Source organism: Lonchura striata, chromosome 1 (genome assembly GCF_050655825.1).
Source record: "Lonchura striata isolate lonStrDom1 chromosome 1, ASM5065582v1, whole genome shotgun sequence".
NCBI classification, from domain to species: Eukaryota; Metazoa; Chordata; class Aves; order Passeriformes; family Estrildidae; genus Lonchura; species Lonchura striata.
Genome location: NC_140703.1, coordinates 14,402,078 through 14,426,918, shown reverse-complemented (window position 1 = coordinate 14,426,918; position 24,841 = coordinate 14,402,078). Strand labels below are relative to the sequence as shown.

The following is a 24,841-nucleotide window of genomic DNA, read 5'->3' as shown; positions in this document are numbered from 1 at the left end:
CAACAAAAAAACCTACAAACAAACAAAAAAAACCCAAGCAAAAAAAAATTCAAACCACATTAAACAATCTTATGTCATAAATCCTTCCTCACTTTCAGGGGAGCAGAGGCCTTGCAGGAGTGATGGCCACTGTGAGCTACCTGGCAATAGCTCAAGGACAAAGCAGTAGGCAACACAGGAAAACATCTGCAGGTTGGCCTGCTCTTGGCCACAGGTTAGATAAGGAGTTTTCCAATTCCTATAAAGCAGCAAGGATGCTGGTTTTGTATCAGAATTCTTGTACTGAAGGCTGATACAGGCACACTGCACAATGCTGTCCCTGTTCAGAGGGATGCACAGCGTGTTATCTGCCGTGCACTCCTTCAGCAGCTCTCACACACCCTGGATAAAACACACCTAATGACATATCAGTAATTAAAGAAAAGTGACAGCCTTGTTTTCAGGAGACTGTGCAAGAAAGTAAGGGGTCAGAGACATCTAGAAGGTGCATCACCTTTATCGCTGCAGTAGAGGAAGGCAGCAGAAGAAGAACTGTGCAGCTGCCCCCTCATCCAGAGAATGGAAATCCAGCAGAGCCAAGTACCAAACTGATGGCCAGGTAATCTCACACAGGGAAACAAGTGAGGTCCACTCACAGAAAAACAATGATGCCCTGAAAGCTTCTTTAAAATTCTAGAGATGAAAGTACTTTGGATCAGCACTGGGGCATGTCGATAATATATACCCTTCCCCTGTTCTGCCTGGGACTGGTGCCATATATTGATGTGCAAATTACAAAGACAAATCCCTTTCAGTCTCATAAACTAAGACCTACACTCTCAGAGAAGAGCAGGAAAGGGAAGAGAGGAGAATCTATATACAGATAAGTGAATATTAAAGAATAATTGTCAAACCTTCCTTAAATATTTTACTGCTGTTCCTAAAGGCTTTTTCTTTCCTGTCAGTGTACAGCCAAAATGATAAATGGCATGTAACTATTTTATTCACATGAAAAATTGTTGATTAAATATTGAAATCTCAATGGCCTGGTTTCACTATAATTCTAGCTCTATATGTTTCTAATTATGTAGTCAGTATTCAAACAGTGAAATCTTTGTGCTTCCTATGCTGCTGTTTACACTATGTTGATTTCTTCTTAACCTTTGGAGCTATTGAGAAATTAGTAGATTATTCTTTTATGATCAGTTGCAAGTAAAGCATGACTATAAGAACAAAGGATGATGGAAACTGCCGTGGATTAAGTGGACAATATCTGAAAAAAAATGTATTTCAAAGACATGCAAATGTCAGCAGTATTAAGATAATATGGTGCTCAAGTGGATGCATCAGAATGGCTGCTGAAAATTACTGGGATTAACCAGGAACTATGTTCTTAATGTTAATGAAGTACTGCTGGGGATAAGAATGCTGCAGCAAAGCATAATGATAGGATGTGCACACCTTAGTTACTATGCATGTCATAGAACAGAGGAAAATAACATCTCATCTGGCACGTCTTCAGACCTGTTTCTGACACCAAGGCTCCTCACAGCAGTTTGCAAGCATGCTGCATCCCCAGCCAGTGGAGCAAGCACTGAGGAAAATACTGATTTATCAGAAAGAACAGAGAAAAAATAGCAGAAAGAGCTTCAGCACCACTGATTTGAAATGCTTTGCATTTTCATGTTACAGGATTAAAAAAGGTGCATTTCCTTATGGTAGCCTGGTTTACATAGGTTATGCTGAAGTGCCACATAGAAATAATGGCTGGGACTACAAAAAACAAGAAGTAGGCAGTAAATGCTGTCACACCACATTTTCAGGTCCTTTTTTGTTATGTCTGTTGTCATATCCTCAATTCCAGTTGAGGTCTGAAGGCTGTGTCATGGAGTTAATGAGCAAATATTATTATGAGGACTTTTTTTTCCCCTTTGACAAGTTCTGATTTTCAACTTCTTAGATATTTCAGGCTGCCACACTGATGGATGTTCACATGCCTAATTTGCAGTGTTTTGAATTTGCCTTCACTGTGTCCCAACATTCAGAAGAAACTTTGTCTCTGTTATTACAATAAGCTGAGAAATCCCATCTAAGAAACGCCAGCTGTGTTTTCTGAGTTAAGGTCAAATGCTTGCTGGCGTGAGAATCAAAGAGGAAAATGAAGAGTGGCTGATTCATTTCCGCTTTTTCCATTAAGTAAACAGTTGAAAATCTCATTCACAGTTATTTTCTTGTCCAAATACTACTTGTTTGAAATAATTTGCTGTTGATGTAAGACACAGTCAAGGAGAAGCCTCATTAAACTAAAATTCCTTCCTGCACAGTCCTGAGGTGCAGTGACAACACCCAGAGATCTGATAAAAGCACCAGTGCTGCATCTTGGATGACAAGCAAGGACTTCAGTACCAACCCTCATTAACCAAGGAATGCACTTCTTAACTTTCAATGCATGTAAGAACATCATAAAGTCTGGGAGATGAAGCAAAATATCTTCCTTTCACCACATAAGAAACCATTAATAACTAGCCACAGCAATGACATTTCTAAGATCTTCTGTTGAATTGTATCCTTTCAGCAATTAAATATTTGTTGCTATATACAACAGTTTATAGGAGCACCAAAGGAATGAAAATACACCATAAATTTTTGTAACTCAGTTATTTTCTTTACCATTGTCAAAAAAAGCTGATGTTGAAGCATGCTGTATTGAATCATAATAAACAATAAAATGTTTTATGCTTTCTAGATAATATAACAATATCCTAACAATAATACACTGTGAACTTACAAGTATTTGTATTTCAGAGCTAAGTTCTATACCATGGTTTGTGTCAACTTCGTTTGCATTTAAAAATTACTTCTGAAATGGTAATACAATAAAGGGAAAAAGAGACAAACATTATTTACTTAGAGAAGTTTGTTTTCTTTTCCCAAATGTGTTGTTATCTCCAGACAGAGGGGAGTGCTTTAGTTCACACAAACTTCTCTCACACAGAAAATTATTCATTAGTACCTTCATGGTAATAATTTCAGCACTGTAAAGGAGATATCCTCAAGCTCTCCACGGGCTCCAGCTCCATTAGCATCTAGTCCCAGACAGCCACAACAGCCTGTGTTCAGTGCTCAGCAGAGAAGGAGCAGCTGTACTGAGTCAGACAAAAAGTTCAGCTAGTCCAGTCCCTTATCTCCAACATCAGGGATAAGCAGATGTCTAGGGAGCAGGCCAAGCACAGATCTCGGGCATTTCTGGTACCAAGCACAGTTTAAAAATACTCTGTAAACCTTAAGGACTTGCCTTTTCATGAACTTAGGCAGTTTTCCCTTGAATTACTGTGAATTTTCACCATCTGTCATAGCCATTGACAACAAATTCCCAAAGTTTACCAGTCATTATATGAAAAATTATGTCCTTGCTTGGCAACAAAGCTGGTTCTTATTAGTTAAACTTACTCTTCAACATTTCTGTTTGCAGAGAGAATGAAATAGCAGTCCTTAACAACTACCTCTGTACCGTCTACAATTTTGGAAGCATCTGCAATGTTTCCCTTCTATATCAAATAGGCCACACAAGGTTCATTTTATGTGTTCTTCAAAGATTGTTTAAAAATGTTTATAAAATAGACTTTTCGTTCTGGAAAAGGAATTCAGACCCCATTAAACATTTGAGTTTTGTTTATTTTTTTTTCTTTTGGGCGGGGGTTTCTCTTTTTTTTTTTTTTTTTTTTTTAATTCAGATGTCTGCTAATTCTAGTCCTTCTTATAAATTTTAGTATTTGAGAAGATGTCTGTTCTACAAATTTCTGGGATCTCTCCTGAAGCTCTGTTGTCCTGCCCTAGCCAGGTGGTGTTAAGCATTAAGTTTCCAGTCACAGTTTATAATTCATCAATCTCACCCTTGAATTCCCTTTGAATGCTGGGGTAAAACCTTCTGGTCCTGCTGACTTCCTACTGCTCATTTTGCCTGTTTGTTCCACAACCACCTCCAAAGCCCATTTAAATCTTGCTGGTGAGCACCTGAGAAAAGAGGGAATCAGTCTTTAATGTTCCCAGTTTCCTCTGCCACAGGAAACATGGATGTAGGAAATCCATCTGGCTTCCCTGTAAACCTTGATTCTCAGTTGATCATAAAAATCAACTTTCCATTATTTAATTTAAAAATAACTTTTATTTTCAAGTTTCTTTTCTAGTTATTCCTTTAGTATTCTACTTTCTTTTTCTAGGTATTCCTTTAATATTCCTGCTTACTGATTTTTTATATTTAATCTGCCAAGATCTAAGAATCTTCTCTTTCATTTGGAAAACAACTTCAGCTTTTCAAATTATAGCTTTGCCCTTATTATTACGTTGATTCCTTTCCTGTTTAGCATCACCAGCTTCTTCTTCTCAAGGGATTCTGCTAGATGATATATATTGACCCTGTGGTTCTAAACTCTTTTTTTATTTCTCTAACATAGTCCTCAGGCTGCCTGGAATGATTTAGTTCTCTTAGTTGGCCCTTATAACTCCTTTTAAACAAGATTCTTCATTATTATGTAGTTCCCCTTTTTGATGTTGATTATCATATAATTGCCCAGAGTATTTTTTGCCTCTAGGTGCAAACAGCAAATAAATACTTTTTAAAGTATTCATTCAGAAGATGGTGCTGACAGCTCCCTCAATCTGTGCCACCCTTTGGAAGATTCTAGAAATTATGTGTACAAGGTAGGAACATAGGTTAGGGATATTTGAGAGCAATAGAAAGTAAAAACAAAACAAAACAAAACCCCCACAAACAAACAAAAAAACCTACCTAATAAAAAATCATAATCAAAAAGCAATAGTAAGTAGAAACACTGATCTATCTCCCACTTACCTCCCTCCTCCTGCAGGGTATCACAATCCCTCCCACCAGCATTTCTTAACCCTTGGTAAATCTTTACATTTCCATCTTAAAAATGGCCAATCCAGTGCTCCTAAGCAGGATTAAATCAACACAATGGGAAGAGGTGATCCAGGTGCAGGGGTTGTCCTGCAGACCCTGGAGGAAAATATACTGGAGCAGCATTCTCCTGTGCAAGACTGCAAATCTCAGACTCAGTCTTTCCTCGACTCTTAAATAATTTAAGTTTTGGAAACAGTTTACCGTGGTGCTTAGAATAGTATGGATGTGGAAATTTTTAACCAGCCAAACTCAGGTCTGAGAAATCTCCAAGATCTTCCTTGCAATGCAAAAACTAGCTCATCCAAACAATGAATAATTAGTTACACTAATAATAAATTAACACAATCTATTACTTCTCTTACCTGTTTACTGCCATGCCTGTCAGAACCACAACCCCATTTATCTTGTCATCTCCATTTTTTCTGAGGTTCTGCTCATCAAAGAGCAGTGTATAGCTCCTCTAGAAGGATGGGGATTTACCCTGCTAGCTTACACCACCTACATATTCTCAAGGTACTCTGCTGTTGTAAATGTGGGGCAAAAATGTAGATATTCAATGAGCTGGTGCTCCCCAAGACATTTGGGTGTTCCACATAACATCTGCTACGCAAATTCCTGAATAGTGAAACATAACAGTATAACCAGCATGACTTACACTGAAAAAGTTATACTAATGTGTCTTTTTGTATTCTACTGCTAGTGGTTGATTCAAAAACTCTATAATTTTATGTGCAACTGTAGCTAAACACTTGTCTACAGAATCTAAGTACCTAAAAGGCTGAATGTCACATCCTTTCCCAAAACTTCTTTCTCATGTTTCAACTTGCAGTCTAGTACTTACTTAGAATTACCTGCTCTGTATTTCAATTTTATCTATTATTCTATCCCACAGGCCTTTTTTATTTTAGCATGTGTTTCCACCTGAGAGCAAGGAAAAGAATTATTTCAAAAGCCGTACACATGCAAAATGGATTTAATGAGCACTAAAAACGCTGTGTGCAGTTGTTTTTCATACTGTACTTTCTGCACTTTTATGGGTAAACACTACAAAAAAGGGATGCTTAAAAAAGAGGAAAAGCAATTATTGAATTGAGCCCATTAGGCAATGTGATCATTTTACAGAACACTAAAGGGGAAGTTCTTAAGCACTGCAGGAGGCTTTATTGTAAAGTGTAATTTTCAGACAGCCACTAATGCTCCCACCTGCTCCTTTTTGTGTCACACTTTTTATAACACCAATTTCTCTGCTTTTTGCAAAATACTGGGGAAAAGAAAAATTACAAAAAAGTGTAGAATGTCCCAGATGTGAAAAGAAGATACAAGCTCCCAGAAGGACGGGATATTTAATACAAAATGAAATTTAATCTATTGAATATATATACTGTATCTCAGCAAAAATGTTACCTGCTTCATAATATGTTATCTACTACGTCCTCGCATAATTATACAGTGGAGGTGTAATGTCAATGAAATATTGGTGTAGAAATTCTCAAGATGAATATTTACACAATCCTTTAAAATAATTGCCTTTAGCTGCAAAGACAAACTGCCTATCTGGAAAGTTTCACCAGGCAGATTTTTTTCCTACAATTCATATGACATTCTTCACAAGATTTTAAAACATTTTACTGAAAATGAGTACTCATAATGCTCATTTTCAGTAAAATGTTCTAAATGTTCTCATAATATACATATAATGTATAATAGATGTGCACTAAATCAAGGCAGGAGATATATTAACATAACCTCCTTCAAAATTGCAGTAATTAAAAAATTGGTCAACATTTCTCTGTGGTTGACAATAACCACAGGAAACAGAGTGATTAACCTCAGCTGACATGGGATATATCACATCAGATAAAATTAACAAGAGGGTGGGTTTGAGTTAACAACCACCTACTCAAACAGAATAAGTTCCTTTTGGAGAAATAGAAGCCCACACTTCTCCAAACAGAAAAAAAAAAAAATACAGACAGCCTAAATGGGATAAAGACACAGCGGTGAAAAAGCAATGTTTAAAAAAAAAAAAAAAAGACAAAGTAAGAACATTTCAAGAAACTATAACAAGGGCAAATAGACAGGCAGGACAGAGATACCAGTAGTATTTGCAGAAGACAGGTTCTATCTAACTGCTGAACAAGCCAAATTCAAAGAAAGACAACTTGGAATGGACAGAGAGCAAGACAAAAGACAGGATTAGGAGAACCTGAGCTATCCTGAGAGCTGTTCCCAGTGACAAAGAACACAGGGCTGAGAACTTTGAGGAGAGTTTCTTACCCTTCTCTAAGTCTATATCCACAGATAAAATAGCCTGTCCTATATATGTAGGCATTTATTCAAGCATATATTTAAAGAACCTTGCCCAAAGCTGTGTGTGAAATGTGTCCCTGGAAACTTCACTGTAAACTCAGAGTGTTCAGAAGGCATAAATCAGATTAAGATATTTTAGCTAACACTAGTTCTGGGATCAAGGCAGAGAACATCAGGGAGGCCCCTGGTTACTTAAATGCACAGCAGCTTTGTTCAAAGCCATCCACCTTTCTGCTAAGACAAAGAGCTAAACATAAAGCAGTGAAACTCCAGTACCTAGTACCTAAATTCCCTCCTCTTTCCCCCCCACCCCACTTGATTTCCCTTGTAGATGGTCCTTTCCAGAGAAACCAGAGACTCTTACAATTCAGGATTCCTTATGTACCAATGTGCATGAAGCTTAAGGGAGAAATACTTTCATACCACATTCGTGTTTTGCAAGAGTAATATTTCATCATGGGTATGGACAAATCCATCCAATTTTCCAAATCATTAATATTTATTGATACTGCCTTTGCTTCCAATTTGAGCTGTGGATTCATTCTGCACGGTGATTTATAAACACAGAAACATGGATGCTTTTCCAGATTCATTATGATAATTCATATAGGCAGAATTGATACCAACATTCCTTTCTAGGCTGCTAGGTACTCATGGCACAAACCCAGATAGCAGTGAATAAAATCCATGTAGAAAATGAGATAATTTCTTACAGAACCTTCATCTCACCAACCAGAGAAGCCAGGAAGTGAGTCCTGTCAAAGCAGGGCAGGAAAAACTGTCCATGGACAAAAGGTTGGCCATTAAACTGGTGACTCAGAGGCTAAACCTGACATTAGGATGCAGTTTCAAAGCAATATTGGCAAACTGCTCGCACCAAAATGTTAATGGCTGAATATCAAGTAGGTTTCTGCAATTTTCTGCCCCAGATTCTGATTTCACTCTTGAGCACAGGCTTGTAGGCATGCTAAGAACTCACTGTTACCACTCAAACCAAGGATGAGCTACCTCCTGAGTGGGATGCTGTGTCACTCCAAAATACTTTTGGGAAAATAGGGACTGTGATCAATGCTAGACATAAAATATACACCACCTATTTGTTGATTTTGAACTTAGGACTTTTTACTGCTTCATTTCCCAGCTGCAGATTTGAGGCAAGTGAATAATCTAATCATACAAAGGTGTGGTAAAAATAAACATTTAAATATTTGCTAAGTTCTCAGATATGATGGAAAAAAAAAGAAACAAACATATGAACAGTATGAAGGAACTGTAATTCCCTCTTCTTAGGGTATACATCAAATAAGACATACAGGTCATTCATAGCTACCATTCATAATTACTGTTTCACCTGAAGGAGCCAAAAATCCTCCTCAAAGGTTATATCCTGCCACAGTTTTCAGGAAGAAAATCACTATCATGTTTGGTTTTGGTGGTGCTTTTCTCTATAACTTTCATGAGCTCACAAATAATATTATTCTAATGAAGGATACCTATGTGCATTTTCTGAAATAATACAAAGAAAATCAGGACATTCCTCCTAGTACTTCTCAAAATGCCTTCCTTAGGTTCAGTTGTTTTTCCACTTGGAATTAGTTTGAACTAAGGCAAGTATTCAGAGGAAGGAAGAGATTTTCTGCTTTTTTCTTTACAATACCTTTAATCCTTAAGCCTGTGACAAAATGATTCATGAGATAAATTTCTCCATGATTTTTTCAACTTCCAAACATGTGAAACTGCAGAAATGGCAGGATCTGTAGGTGATAAAGACAGTGCATGTTGTCTGCTCTGACTCAAGCAAGTCTTTGGTGACTGTCTCCATTCATTGTACCTAGGCTGGGATGTCACTGTCACCTGGATGTTTCTACCACTCCATGGTTGAAAAACTGACTGGACCACTGATGCAGCTGAAGGAACACTCTACCCAGGGAATGGCTAAAAGTAGATTTCTTCAGGAGTCCATCCTGGGTCCTGTTTAACTTTTTAATACCAAAGACCTGGTAGAATGTGCTCATTAAGCTGGCTGCACTGATATTTCTGAGGGGAAGCCACTGTTCAGAGGGGCTTCTATGGCCTGGAGGAAATGGCCAATAGGTTCCTCATGGGGGGCAGGGAACAACAAGGAGATAAAATTCAACATCTAAGCTGAGAAGAACCTGGAAGTTGTGGCCAACAGCAGATTTAACTAGAGCCAGCTTGAGTCCAGGCTTGGCTGCTTTCAGGTGACTGAATAGGAGTTGACTCCTTTCACTGGCATTCCTCTGCCTCACCTGGAGCCCTGCCAGGTCCTTCTCAAATGAATCAGCCACTCTCTCTCTGGGTTCCCTGGGTGGTGAGGGTTTCCTGTTATTGTTAGTATTTGTTTCCACCAGCCTTTGCAAAATGTTTGTCTCACTCAAGGGAGTCTTCTTTAAACAGATGCTAGAAAAGACAGAACAATGTGTGGGAATACCATACACATCATTTACAATGACTTTATAGCCCAAGCCTTTCTCTTTGGTGTGCACACATTATTAAAAGTGAACACCTTTTCTTACATTAAAATGTTTATTTGTCCATACTTTATACTACTCTGTACATATTAGTGTTTGGTTTTGGTTGTGCTTTTCTCTATAACTTTATAAGCTCACGAATAGTGTAATTCTAATGAAGGATATCTATGTAAGTTTTCTGAAATAAAAATCTTCCCTATTTATCTCAAACAAGGCCAAATATTCACTTTACATTAGTCAACCAACTGTACTATGATTCCCCTGAGTTTCATGGAATGGAAAGACATTTCTCTAAAGCACACAGGAGACAGCTAACTTTTTCTTTGTTTCCTGTGCCCTAATTATTCCATTATATTTTGACGTCCTTTCTCCTGAAATGACACTGACTTTAAAAACTCACATATTTCATGCATGCTTTGATGAGAGTAGTGACTAAGAATATTAAATATTGAACCTTTCATTATGGGTCAGTTTTTGAATTTACTTTTGGGGCAGTTTTGAGTCACTAGACTATATTGTTAAGACACAACAGTGTATAGAAGTTACAGCTTGTGATAAGAAAACATTGGCTTTTAAAAAATTTTGTAAGCATGGATGACTGTAAATTATCATTTTGTTCTTTACTTTCTGTATTTTTTACAGCTACCTCATGTTTATTTTAAAATACTCAAAATACTGTCAAGCAATATGATTTCAGAAAAGTCTAGACATTACATAAAAAGGATGTCTATGATTTCTGAAGTTTAATTACATTTTCTTCTTTGGAAAATAAACAAAGTCTCTGTAAAACTATATTATGCTAAAAGAAGAAATAAATTAAGATGCAATAACACCTTACATATATATTAGGTAAGCTCATTGATTAAAATATTACAGACTGACTGCTGTCCAGGGATCCAGCCAAAAACACTGGAAAAGAAAGCAGTGCTAAGAATTGAAAAGGGAAGAGATTCAATTTGGTTTGAAACTACATAACAGTACCTACAAAAAGAAATGCTGTTGAATAGTCATATCAAGCAGAGAGTTATGGAGAGAAATACATTTCTACCTGTAATTTGGACAAAACAAAAGAAGCCCAAAACACAACAACCCTGGACATCAATATTATCACAATTTTCAACAGTGTGAAGAAACCAGTGACTGAGTTTTGCAAAAGGAAATACTAAGCTAATATAAATACACATATTCAAAGTTTTCCAAAAGAAAATTCTTAAATTTTTCATGCCAACTGGGCATTTATCAATTGGACAAAATCCTCACAAATGCTATATCTCAAGATCCCTTACAATATTACATATAATAGAGTGCGTCATGTTTATCTGAGGTAAACTGATGAATATATTTCCTTTTTTGCTTTGCATCAACAGAAAACTTTAATTGAAAATGTCACAGATTTTTCCATAAAATATTCCAAACACCAGCCTTCTGCTGCTGTTTCTTAGAGCTGGTGCCTGAAGTGCTACACACCTGGGTCAGAGCATCACCAAATCCACATGGCCTGCCTCTGCAAAACCATCACAGAACAGGCAGGCAGGAAGCCTGATATTGATATCATCCCACTTCCACAGCAGCAGCACAGTGGTTACCCAAAATAAGGTCGTTTTCAGCTCCTGCCTCGAAGTAACAGAAATTAGCACAGGGGCAGACTGGAGCCAGAGCTGTCCTCATCCTCCCAGTGAGGAGCAGAGGTGAAACTGCACAGTTACAGAATTAGTGCAGTCTGTCTTTCACCCTCCTATTTTGCCTCACTGAATCACATTTCCATCTTCCTCTCCATGCCCTCTCCCACGCCTCCAGCTTCTCCCCCTTAGCCCACCCTCAACATCCCTGTTCCAACATTGGGATCTCTGTACCAAGGCCACAAAGTTGGGGTGACATGAGCTCATCCACAGCAACTGGGAACCCCGGAGGCTGGGAAAATCCCAGCCCATCTCACACGCTGTGACAACTGATGCTGCTCACATCCAAGGGTCTGAGGACATTTTTCCTCCTGTCCAAAGTCATGGCTAATGACTGGCCAAGAGAAATCTTATATCCTACATTGTGAAACCTCAGCAGGGCCCTAGCTCTAACCCCCACTACAGTTCTCTGTAGTTACTCTCTGTCCCTCTGCTGTATCCCTGGAGGATGCTGTTTCAGCAAGAGATGCAGAGTGCAGTTGATATCTCAGAGGTGCTGGTTTCAGCAAGTCTTCCCTCCCATTTCCTGCTACAGGACTGAAAGTTAGGAAGGGCTTTCCCTCAGGACTGTATTGTAGATTGGAAACACAGGATCAGGGTAATGATGCAAGTGGTTTGAGGGACAGAATCCCTTCCAGGAAGGTGATTCGCCTTTCACAGTGATAAGCAGTAAGATGGTGTCAGTACATTCCAGTTTTAGCCTTATCCTGCTTTTCCCCTTTGGAAAAGAATTCCTCAGCAGCAGCTATCAGTATCATCAATGTCACCACAGCCACCACCTGGCTTCACCCTTTCTCAGTTTTCATCTCAAATGCCACTTGGAAGCTTGTGAAAATTGCTCTGGGATACAAGAGAAATGCACCTCTAAGTAAGTGTTCATTTACTGCTGCCTAGAGGAAACAGGAGAGACTGTTGTGCCTGTGACATAAAGTACACAGAATTAACCCATAGTGTGCAAACAGCTGTGAAGGACCATGGCTGGCCCTGAGCTCTCCATGAAGCCCACAATTCATCACTTACCTTGTGACACCGACATATCTGAGCTCAGTGGACCTGTCCAATTCCTCTCTCTCTCCCAGCCAGAGGTACTCACAATTCAGGTTGGGGGCATGACATTCCTGTTTCTCATGCTAAGCCACTGCAAACTGCTCCCAGGAGGATGCCTATTTCTTACTGGCTCTGTGCCATCAAAAACTGACCTAATGAAGCAGTGCAGAGCAGCTGAAGTGGGCAGTGCCTGTGGCCTGGACAATTAGAGGTGCATTTATTGGCAAAATATTTGATTGCCCCAAAGGCTACCACATTCAGGTTCCCTGTCTTGATAATTCTGTAATGTGAAGTATTTTTTTTCCTCTTTCAAAACCACATGTCAGTTTTGCATTTGAATCCTTTAAGGACAGAACAGAGCTTTACTTAGAATAAATAAATAAATCAGTAAACACCTTAATTAGAGCTTTCTTTTAATTATTAAGTTATAATTAGTGCCTCCTAGTTTATAAAGTATGTCCAGAATATTATGCCTACCAAATAGGCAATATTGTGTAGGTCAAGGTATGTCACTTTTACTCCTCTGATTCTTTCCCTGATCCTGCTGTGAGCGAGGAGCTGAGTGGGGCTAGAATGCCTCAAGTCTATTAGCCAAAAAGAGCACTTCATCTGTTAAGTCTGAGATAAGGAAAATACTAAATATCACCCAGCCAATGATGCAGTCAGGGCAATCAGTGCTGACCTCTCTCCTAAAATTAAGCACTTGCACATCTTCAGCAGATTTTGAAAATAAGGGGGAAACAGACTCTACCTCTTCATACGCAGGGGAATATTCACTGGATATGAGATAAAAGGATAACTCCTTCTCCTTCAGGTACCTTATAAAAGCCAGAGATGGCTCACAATGGATTTTTGTGTTACTGACAGAAGTATTTTTCGCAGAAATACACATACATCAGAAGTACACAGGTACAGAAAAGACCAATCATATAGAGCATCAGGTCAGACTAATTAGATGGACTTCCAGTGTTTTGGTCTTAAGCAGGGAAGAAGCATGATCTAGGTGCTCACCCAGTCAGGATCTGGATGAAGGAGTTGCTTTAAAATGATGCAGGCACATAATATTAAAATATTAAAAAAAAAAAAAGTACCTATGGAGTTTAAATTATGCCAGGCATAACTCAGAAGAGCTTTTCAAAATAGAAATTTTGGACTTAAATGCTTTCCTTGACCTAAATCTGACTTCAGGCACCTACATAAAGCAATTCCATGTAGACACTAAAATTACACCAGGGAGAAAATCAGCCATAAATGACATGATTTTTGTCATGTAATTTGCACCTTTTTTAGGTTCAAAATATTATTCCATTACCATTTTCAAGACCATTCTAAATCTGTGTATCATCATGACACTATATATTGATCTTTTGAGTATAAGATCAATATTTAAGAAACTTGATTCATAATAACTAAATATTAAGCAATATTAAGCAATTGGATTATATATATATGTATTTATGAGCAAATATATAACAGCCCCTCTGAGAAGTTAACTGTTTTCAAGAGTCAAGTCTATTTAAGTAGTAGATTCTGTGCAAGGGATAGCCTCTGCAGATTTGTCTTTAAAGATATTAATAGCAAGGATGCTAATTCCAAAGAAAAACAATTTACATTCTTAAAGCAGGCTACACTTTTCCAAATCCTGGTAGAAAGAGGCAGCCAGCTTGCACATATAATTAAACTTCAAATTCCCCTGTAAATGGCAGTCAAAGTTCGATTTTTTTTCTTTTTTTGAGGCTGGTTGATGTAGGAAGATTTTCATGAGATGTTTTCTCCTCTATCATCAATTTAATGATGTAAACAGAGATAGATTAAATGTGCACACCTTTCAGGTTGACATACCTGATGGGAAAAAAAAAATCTCACAGCTGGAATTCTTCCTGAAAACTAAAATAGATGACAAATAAAAGAGCAATCTTCTATAGACACGTAATGAAGACAGGCTTCAAGGGGTTTTCTACACCAGAGAGTACTTTACACCCCAGGAGGAGACAATGCCAGTAGATTTCTGCAGCTGAGGATTGCAGTCACAGCAGAATAAGTAAAATAACAAAAAACATATTACTTGTTAAATCACTTACACTGGTTTTCCTTTGGATTCACAAGTCAAAATTATAGATTGTCCTTCTTCAGGCCATGAATTGGAAGAAATGATTTTAACTAAAGGTGTATCTAGGAAGAAAAAAATAGACAACTTGTTGATATACACAAAAAAGATTTATTATCTAAGAGTACATTCTTCTCTATTTACAACAGACTAAACTACAGATTTAATTTACACTTGGAGACAGTTTCATATGGAGCCTTGTGCAATTTCCATTGTCTTCAGGAAGGCAATAAAAATGACCAATGTAACTAAACCAGTAACTTTTTATATCCCTAGGAGACACAGATAGAAAGCATGTGTATACTAAGAAAAAACAATTTTTTTATTTCTGTATTTGATGCAAATACTCCATTGACTATCCAAAAGTCTGATATCGAACAACAAGATAAATAAAAAAAAAAATCTAGGATGAATAACAAGTACTCCATGCAATTGTTTGCCTATTTTTAGGCTGATATGATGGAATGCTACTATTAGAGGAATGAATGCAATAGTGTACATTTGAATAAGAACCCTTTTGTTGTTGCAGAAGCTTGAAACTCATAATAAGAAAGCTACAATGGGCTTTCAGATAAAATACCTTGTTACAGACATTTTACAGGATATTATTTCTGAAATGCAATAAAGCTGCCCCTAAACCATAACAATCTTAAACAGAATTTGCAAAGAGAATGTTTCAAATATCTGCCAAAAGTACTACAGAGGAATCTGCAATCTGTCTAATGTGTTTGGATTAGTTTTATAGTTTTAATTGCAAAAAATACACAATACAGCTACTGTGAATTCATGCCAAATAAGCATTTGAAATAGATCTTTAACTTTTAAAATAGTTGCCACCTGGCTTGCAAGAATATATTTTCATAGTCAACATATGACTGAGAGGGCCACCTTTATAAGGAAAAAAAAAAAAAAGAAAGGAATGTATCACATTTTTTCCTTAGGAAGAAGAAAAACAAATTTCATTGTCAGAGTGGAAAAAAAAATCAGATTAAGTATAAAAGTTTATATTTGTCCTCATGGTTTCTTTCTCTATAGCTTCCTAATACAAATCACTTTATCATGCAAATCTAGGATACCTAAGTTTTGTCTCATTCAATTTGCAGTTGCTCTTTTCCTTAGCAGTGACACCACAGATGCCCTCTCATCAAGTAAATGTGAAAGAGCATGATAATACTACCCCACAAAATCAACCAAAAAAAGAATTAAAAAGATATGCTGTAAAAAAAAATATTCTAATTTTTGATTTTTTATTTTTACACACCACGGAGTAACAGCATGGCACAAGACAAGAAGAGGGAAAGGCTTAGTGCAGGCTCTCTGTAATTCCACTGAAAGTATTTTCAGCTTCATTCAGCTTTCCAGAACAGCTGCTCTAACCTTACACCAGTAGCAAATCTGCTCCACAAGTTCATACTTTTAAGGACCCTGCAAACCATTATGCAGGTGACTAATCCTTTGGAGCCCAGGCTGGCATTTGCTTCATTTTTAGCACATGCTGAAGGCACTGACCTCAAGTGCCTTAATAAATCAGGGCATCAAGTACTTCTGTGATTTCAGTGGTGCTGTTGAAGATGAATAAATTACTCTCTTGACTATACATTGAACCAGAGGAGCAAATTAGTATCAGATAGGAATACATAAAGAATTTAACTGAGGGAGGGAGACAACTAATTCAATGAGATCAAGAGGTTTCCAGAGAAATGAAAAAGAGCAAAACTTTGATGGAAGTAATCCTGACAGCCACAGGTGAAGGAAGAAATTAAAGGGCAATCTAACTATTACTCCTGGCTTAAATATTTTTTAAAATTATCAGCATTTTATGCAATACTGTAAATGACCCAAATAAAATTGAAGAGAGGATTCCAGACAATTAAGCTTTTGTCTGCATGGATCAATGCAGTTCTGTTTGCCCAAACTTAAAGTTCCCATTCCTCCTTTAATGCACCAGGCAGCTCTCTGTTCTCCGTGCACTTCTAAACAGAGCTTACTAACGCAGAAATGTCTTATATTTATCCTTTGCCCTCTAAGGCACAACAAAGTGGTGTAGGAAATGCATTCCCCTCATGGGTTTCCCTGCTAATTGACTTAAAGAGTAACTACTTGTTTCTCTAAAGCAGAAAGCACAGAGTTTAATTCAATATATAATTTTTATGGAAGAAAACAATGGAAAACTTTTGCATTTTAATAATGATTCTTTTTCAAAAAGTAGATATTCTATTTTGAGTGATTTATTCTCAATATTACTGTTTCCATTTTTTCTTTTTAGGCCATGCTTGATTTCTCTCCAGAATTAAAGTATACACTTAAAAAGGGAAAACTTTTAAAGATAAACCTGCCCACTATTTTGACATTCACATGAATAATTTAAATGAGAAGAAATCTTCAGAATAATTGAATTTAATCAAAACTAACCTAAATATCTTATTTTTACAAAGATGATAGAATCCTGCTGACTGGTACTTTTCCAGAACACAAAATGCTATTACAAAACAGTACCTCCCACTGTGACTGCCCATTTTGGAAGAACTTGAAAAGTATAAATGTACTCTATCAATACTGTGAGTTTTGACCTGTCACACTTAAAAGTATTAATCATAACAACTGGAACATCACATGATCTCCAGCAAAAAACATTAGAAAACAGCCTAAAGAAAGAAAATAAAGAACTGTAATACAGAAAGAGGTTGATTTCTTTTCAGATATGTTTATCAGCTTGTTATAAATAATGTAGATATGTCCAAAAAAAATCTTCTCCTACAACCAGAACAAAGGAGTAGAGTCAAGGGTTTTAATGTGGGTCAGATCTTTTCCTCCTCCTCTAAACTCCATAGAAAAATACCAATGTCTACCAGCTGAACTTTTCTGAACTTGAATATTTTTTAGTATTTAACCCAGCAATTTCATGACAATAAAATACCATAGGTCAGTATTCAAAGCAAAATTCTTCTGAACAAGGGAGGGATGACTACAGTTTCTTTACAATAATTATAAATGTCCTTTTCCTGAGTTCTAAGAATATTATGGAGGAGATAAGTATTCCAGAAAGAATAAGTTTTGTGAAAAGTCCAATTCTATAAAAAAAAACAGTGGTTTATATGGGTGTAAGCACCACAGCAAGGTTTCTCAGTAAAACACACTACTTTCAGTACCCAGTGACTTTTTTCATTACATCCATCTCCACAGTGAGAGCTTCTTTGGCCCTCCAGTCTTTAGTTTGAGTAATGAGGTCCTTATGAACTGCAACTGATTGCTACCAGCAACCTGAACTGAGGTTCAAACAGGTCTTTACATATTTTCTACCCTCCATGAGCACAGAATCTGCTCATTTGTTTCTGGACATACCAGCTACAGGTAAGAATTATGGCATGGTGGGTTTTTTTGTATAACCTTTTGTGATTCAGCAGACCAAAGGCAAAAGTTCCACTGAGTGATTCTGCTTCATCCATCTTTCTAAGATTTGGTCTCATCTCACCTCACAAGCCTGGGGAACCTATTCCAAAGCTCTGGGAAGATTTATCTATTTTTGATCAGGCTATGGCATCTTCAGCAACTCACAAAATCAGTAAACATGTGTGGAAAAGTGATACCAGCTTATACTGGTAAAAAATCTGATTTGACACATGAAGAAATTAAACACTTCAACACTTGACTTTTGTTTTACTTTTAGCAGAAACTAATTGCAACATTCATACCTTGTGGAACTACATTGCTGGCTGATTTAATCTCTGTGAAGCTATTTTCAAAATAAAGGTGGTTCTTATCAGTCACTAGACCTTTGCCCTTAATCAGATCTTCTATGCTTAAAGGTGTGTGTGTTTGCTTTCAGAATGTACTTGTTGTTTTTACACCGCTTGAAGTAAAATAGAATTCAGTATATATTTATATTATTTTATCACCAAGCCTTTATAAGGTTACATGCAGGATTAAATTCCTACACATAAATTTACTCATATAAAGTAATCACATGAAGGCTGCTGGAAAAAATCCTGCATGGTAAATTATGTTATACTTCATGTGCAAACCCTTGACAAATACAGTGTAAAAATGTAAAACTAAATTCATAAAAGTAAACAAATTTGCTAAGATTGCGAAACAGGCCAACAACAGAATCAGGCAATTAATCTCTACTAGTTTCTTCTTAGTGCCAAAGGAGTAAAAGTGGAAATTGGCCTGTTTCTCATATGTATCTTCAGAAGTCTTTGATGCCATCAGTTCTTAGCAAAACCTTTCATGGAACTCACAGCTCTGACTAGGTTTTAAATCAAAGTTGTACTAAATCAAAGTACAACCCTTTGCTTCCTAGGGTATTAATCAGCAACAGGTGTGTAGGAATAAGCACATGAAGAATCATTTTGTAAGACAAAGGGGTAGCAGTATCATGAGGTTATGATAGAAACATGCTATTTTATCAAATAATCCCTCCCTAATGTAATCATCTTCAGCCAATATAATTACAATCCCAGAAACAGAAAATAAGACCATCTTTCTTCTTGGGTGAGTGTTAGGGTGGGTGGAATACATATATTTCATTTCATAGTTATTTCTTGCTTTTAAGAAATAACAATTGGAAGCAGTAGACTAGACTCTTAAGGAGTAGGAGGATTCATGATCTTGTAGTCATCACAATTCCAAGCATGCTGAAAATGCACCTATGCAAAGAACTGTGCAGCAGTCTTTCCTCCAGGTAATTCTGATGTAAGTATTACTTTAGCTGTTTATAAACTCCTTGCCACTAGATTTCTCTACACATTTTGTTAAAAGCCAAATCTCAGCTTCCATTGGCACTCCAGTAAAAGGAGGATTAACAGAAAAAGTCTGTCTCTCCTCTGCAGAAATTTACATAGGAATATTGTATCAGATGTACAGAGACAAGTCAGAGCTCCTAATTTGCAAATTTTCTGCTGAATTATAGATTTTTTTAAAAAAAGAAATAGATGCAATAACATATTATGAAGTTTAAACTTAGCAACCCAAATATATGTAGCTGAATCCTCAGAAAGCAGAACAGAACAAGGACACCTCCTTCTTTACCCTTACCAGAACAGAATTATTATGCCAAGGGTCCTGTACTTCAGCAGTCTACATTTTAGAGACCTGCTCTACCTCCATGACTCAGGAAGTCACTTCTACACTCCCTCACTTACACATAATTTGATTTTTGTGAGAGGTTGTAATCAATCAAATCAGTTATTAAACCCCATGCAGTGATTAATGAGAAAAAGAGGTTACTTACTCCACTGAGTACTGAAGTATTCACACTACGTTGATCAGATCCAGCAAAATACTTATTTGACAGTAATTTAGAGATTAGAACATTCAACCTTTGGAGATCATGGATTAAGGGTTTGGTCAGGTTCAGAGTGCAAGGACCTCCCATGCAATAGCAGAAGTCAGACAGGAATGCCAAGGTCTCACTTCCAGCCAGTTTTTGAACTAAGATTTCACCTTGAATCTGAAAAGGCTTTTCTTCTTACCTATTTCTTAGTTTGGATAAATCAGGATATTCTGACAAACTAAAAAAAAACACCCAGGTATTATAAAATTTTTAGCCCAATACACATCATTAGTTAGAATTCCTCAAGCAATTCAATACTGTGCAAATTGTCTCCATTTACATTCAGTGCCAACATAATCTGGAATATACCCTTCATTTTATATTTAGGAAAGATTTCTAGAGCCAGATTAGGATATTGACACAAAGAAAAAAGAAAAACCCATTAAATTTTAAAAATCCCCACCTGTTTCCTAGGAATGTGTCAATCCTTAGCATCAAGTGGTTTTGGTACATTCATTCTTGGGCTTTACATGCAAAAAATTTAATTAATTTTTTTTAAATTTTGAGCTGGTGGCCTCAGAGTAGCCTTCCTACATGTCAAGGATGACAATGTGTTTGAATGTTTAAGTAATTATGTTTTAAAAATAAAATAATTAAATGTAAACACAATACCATAAGCAGATCTTAGCTATTTTACTAATACCAACACAAACTTAAAAAAACTTTGTCCAAACTGGTAACAAGTACACACTCAGCTAGGGCAATTATGTTTCCACACTATTATTTCATATGAAATGCAATGTCCCTTCACATCTTTTTAAACTTGTTTATTGCATGAAGTCTGTGATTCCTACTTCCCAAAGTAAAATGACATCACATAGGATGTGGGTTCTACCACATTTCAATTAAAATCTCCTTCTGTATTATCCATTTAAGGTCACACATGCTATACAGTAATTTTGCCATAAGTTTGGACCTTCTCTTTGTACATAGCTAGCATGACTTTCTCATTATCAAAGCAATCCAATAATTAATATTTAAAAACAAAAGATTTATTTACTGTTTAAGTAATAATAAATTAATAAAGTAGAATTGGTCTCAACTTCCAACTTTTAGTTTTGGGTAGGTTGGTTTACATAATTTTAGGGAAATGGGTGATAGTGGTTGACTAGTCAACCCAGGACATAGTGTCAAGCAGAAATCACATTTCTCTTGGCTTCCTCTGTTTTTACTTCACCAAAGTATTTTTTCAGTTGTAGAATATTAAAAGACCTGGCACAGAAAAAATGTTCCATTTGATGACAGTAACATATAATGTTCAATATATACAAGGTGCATAGAGAAAGATAAATCTTTTGAATTATTTTAGTTTATGAGTCTTTGGGGTTCAAAAGGAAAAATCCATTGGTCAGTTTCTTTCCTGTATGCATGGCACCTATTAGTGTGATATATGCTGCCTAAATCTCTTTGTTTTAAAACATGAGGGATTGTTTACTTTTTTTCTTTTTCTTTTCACAATGCCCTACTTAGTCTTGAAAGTTCTAGTAAAAAGAGCTAAACCTGGTGAAAACTGTAGAAAAAAAGAGCTGGTCAAATATTTGCATGTGATGAACAAAAACTTAACAGCTCTACACAATATAGCACTACAAAAAACATATTAAACCTCCAAAACAAGACTCTTCTAACTCATTAGTTTCCATGCAGCCAAATTGTCAGGTGCCTATCTCAAAACCAGGGCAGAAACAATCCTGTCCCTAATTGTGTTATAAATAATTGAAAGCAGCTCATTAACATCACTTGACCCTAGGTCTCTGCTGGAATACTTTGATTCTGATGCATCTTTCCTTTAAAAGTGACTCTCTCTCTGTAGTTGATGTTATGAACGTCTCACCAGCTGCAGCAAGAAGCTGAGATTGTTGTAATGAAACCTGTGATCCTTGCTGGACTTGCTGTTTGAGTGCAAATTATGTTAACAGCAAAAGGAAAGACATGGGAAAGGTCCAGGGAAGGGAAAACACTTTGCTGTCAGCATTTGTCAGGGGAAGCAAGAGCTCACAATACATCAGGATGTGCTACACGTGTTACTTACAATCCTCCTGCTAAAAGCATTGATACTACCACCTTATTTAATCTCTTAGGATGATGAGTAGATGGTTTTAATTATCTTTTGTCACTAGAAATTTTCTCCTATATTCAAGGATTTAAAAAGCCTTAAAAGCGCTGCTAGTAATAAAAGGCTTTGTATAGCAACTTAGCTGAGCACTGAGATCCAACAGTGTGGAATACGATGAAGGATCCGTTCAGGAAGAAAGCTGTGCTTGTGTGACAGAGCACTTCTTCCCCCTGTGATCACTGAGCATCCCATGGATGCCAGGTTTTACCTTCCTGGGCCCTAAGCAACACAGGGCACATGTCTTATTAATTACTTGCCAGTTCAGAGCACACTCAGCTGAGCTCCAGGCAGCCCAGATAAAACACGCAGAGCTTTTCTGTGGTGTAACATCTGTGTCACGGCTGCCAGATCAGCTGGCAAGGAAAAGGACAAGCCCCACCCTCCTCCCATTACCCACTGACTGCTTCCAGAATACTCCAAGTTCTGAATTAATAACTTAATCTTGTGCAGCGGTACCTCCTGCCTGGGTCTATAATACTCATATTTATTCTGCCATTTTTAATAAATATATTTACCTTGTTGTTTTTTGATTTGAACACAAACCACCATTTCCTCTTTGTACCAGAGTGCAAGTTACTATAACTGGTTCATTACAAAACATTTTTCTTCTTACAGTTTTAGCTAAATTATGAGCTACCAAGAGCATGTCTTTACTTCATGGTTTTACTTTATGACTGCAAACCTTCTGAATACTGAAAAGCTTTCATAAATTTCTCAGATGTTTTACTGTAGCAGTGAACAACAATTCTGGTGCTATCATTTTAAAAAATGTTATAAAAATCTAACAGTCCGATAATAAAAGATTATTGCTACCTGGTAATAAATGGCTGCCAGATGATAAGATTTTAAAAGTTTTTCCTGAGAGACTAATTCATTTATTGTCTACCCATTTTTGTCTATTTTTTTCAAAATGCATGTTTGTGAAATCTGTTTATGTCACAGCCTTCTACATTTTTTATTGCACTTTTCCTCTCTCTTATATCCTTGGAACCTTTCCATCATTTCCAGATGCAAAGATAAAATAAGCAGATACCTCTGAAAATGATGATTTATCTACTTTCTAAATTAATTAGCACTGGAGTAAGCACAAGCAAGTTTCAGGAATTTTTTTTTTCCTTCAGAAACCATGAGATTATAATAATTTTCATACATGGATAGCAATTATAAACCTCATTGAAAATTCTCTAGTCCTACATAATTTTATTTCTATTTCTAAAAATTGTAAGAAAATAAGCTTAGGAAAGAAGAGACTTTAAAATAAATTCCAAGGACAAACCACTCTGGTATGCAGAAAAATAAGCATCAGATTGGATATCCTAAATGAGACGAGAAAGAGGAGAGAGGAGCACTTTAATCAGCTCTGTGCAAGTGCTCACCATTTTTAATAGCTTTTACACTTACCAGCTGTGTATCCTACAGCTGTGAATCAGCATTTCCCCCAAATTTGGCTTATTTTGTAAATGGCAAGCAGCATGGCTTCTGTCTGTGCACTGCTGCCTTGAATAAGCACTAAGGTGCAAGTCTGCCTTGGTAATTTCAACAAAGTAGCCTGGCAGATACACAAAGTTTGATGCTCTGCTTCAGAAAAGAATGAATAACTCATTGCTTAAATGGATGAGAGGAAAAAAATCAATATTATGTAACTGAAAAATTATTTAATTCATAATATTTGTGGGTGAGTCATTCAATAATTCAAGTCATTCAAGCAATTGTGCCATGCAAATGGCATTTAATTTCAATAAAAGTATTCAACAACACAGTGGAATTAAGCTTTATGATAATACTTCAATACTTCACTTGATGGAAGTAAATACTTGGTACCATATTCACATGGATATTCCAATGTCTTCTTTTTGTCTCCTTTAAACTGCTTTACAGTTAAGCAGGACCAGAAACAGCATATGGTCCCTTTGATACCTGAGATTCCTTGATGAATTCTGTTGTGTCATCCTTAATCTCAGCTGGTTTATTTTAAAATGATGTTTTTGTAGGAAAGAGTATTAACAGCTTGTAACAGAAGAGTGTAAATACACTCTCCTGGATGCAAAACAAGAAAGTGGATGCCAGTGTGGGGGAAAAGAAAGAATTGATCAGTCAGATATTCCCTCCTGACACTCATATTACATGAGTGCCTGAATTTGAGCACCAACCTGGCAGGAAACCATTTAGGTTACTAATTCTGTGGGCACTGATTATGTGGTACTTTGTTAAAGACATCCATTGGACTTGTTTCAGCACCTCACCTGCTGGCCATGCCAGGCTCCTTCACCACAATTACTAAAACACAATAAAGGAATGAAATGTGGTAGTACATAACATGTGGCTTGGGGTTTTGGGAGGGTGAAAGAGAAACTGGGAGTACAACATCAAAGCTCCACATTCCCCCCTGCTCCATATCAAATGTTTACAACCTTACCCTGCCTTTGTCACATAATGTGTTCTTTGATCATTCTTACCTACTTTGTGCTTGGCCTTAACACATGCAGAGATAAATGTGAACACATCAGTAGCCCCTGCTGAATTAAGTGAAAGACAGAATGGCACTGTCACCCCAGTTCTGAGTGTGTGTCCCTCCATGGAGACAGCACCAGCCACTCTCCTTTACATGGCATTGCAGAATGGGTCACTGCTTTCTGAATTAGGCATTAAGTCCCATCCACACATGAATGATACGGTAGAAACAATATTTTCTTTGCAAATCAGTTCTGTTTTCTCCAGTGAATGCAAGCAATGAAGCTTAGTTTTACAACTTTCATCTTGTCTAATTATTTTTGTCATGCCACTTTTTCAGAGTAAACAGTAAAATCTGTTCCATTTAGCATCTCCATTGCCTTACACTGTGCTCTCTCCAACTTACT

The 24,841-nt window shown here is 36.9% G+C and overlaps 1 protein-coding gene across 5 annotated transcripts in view; it reads right to left on the bottom strand.

The window, feature by feature from the left end:
- CADM2 (cell adhesion molecule 2) overlaps window positions 1–24,841 on the bottom strand; it is a 595,909-nt gene that overhangs the window by 76,025 nt on the left and 495,043 nt on the right. For all 5 annotated transcript variants that reach the window (XM_021541238.4, XM_021541252.4, XM_021541246.4 and 2 more), the window contains one exon: window positions 14,510–14,600. In XM_021541238.4, the coding sequence (XP_021396913.1) occupies window positions 14,510–14,600 (91 nt within the window). The remainder of the gene's footprint in view (window positions 1–14,509; window positions 14,601–24,841) is intronic.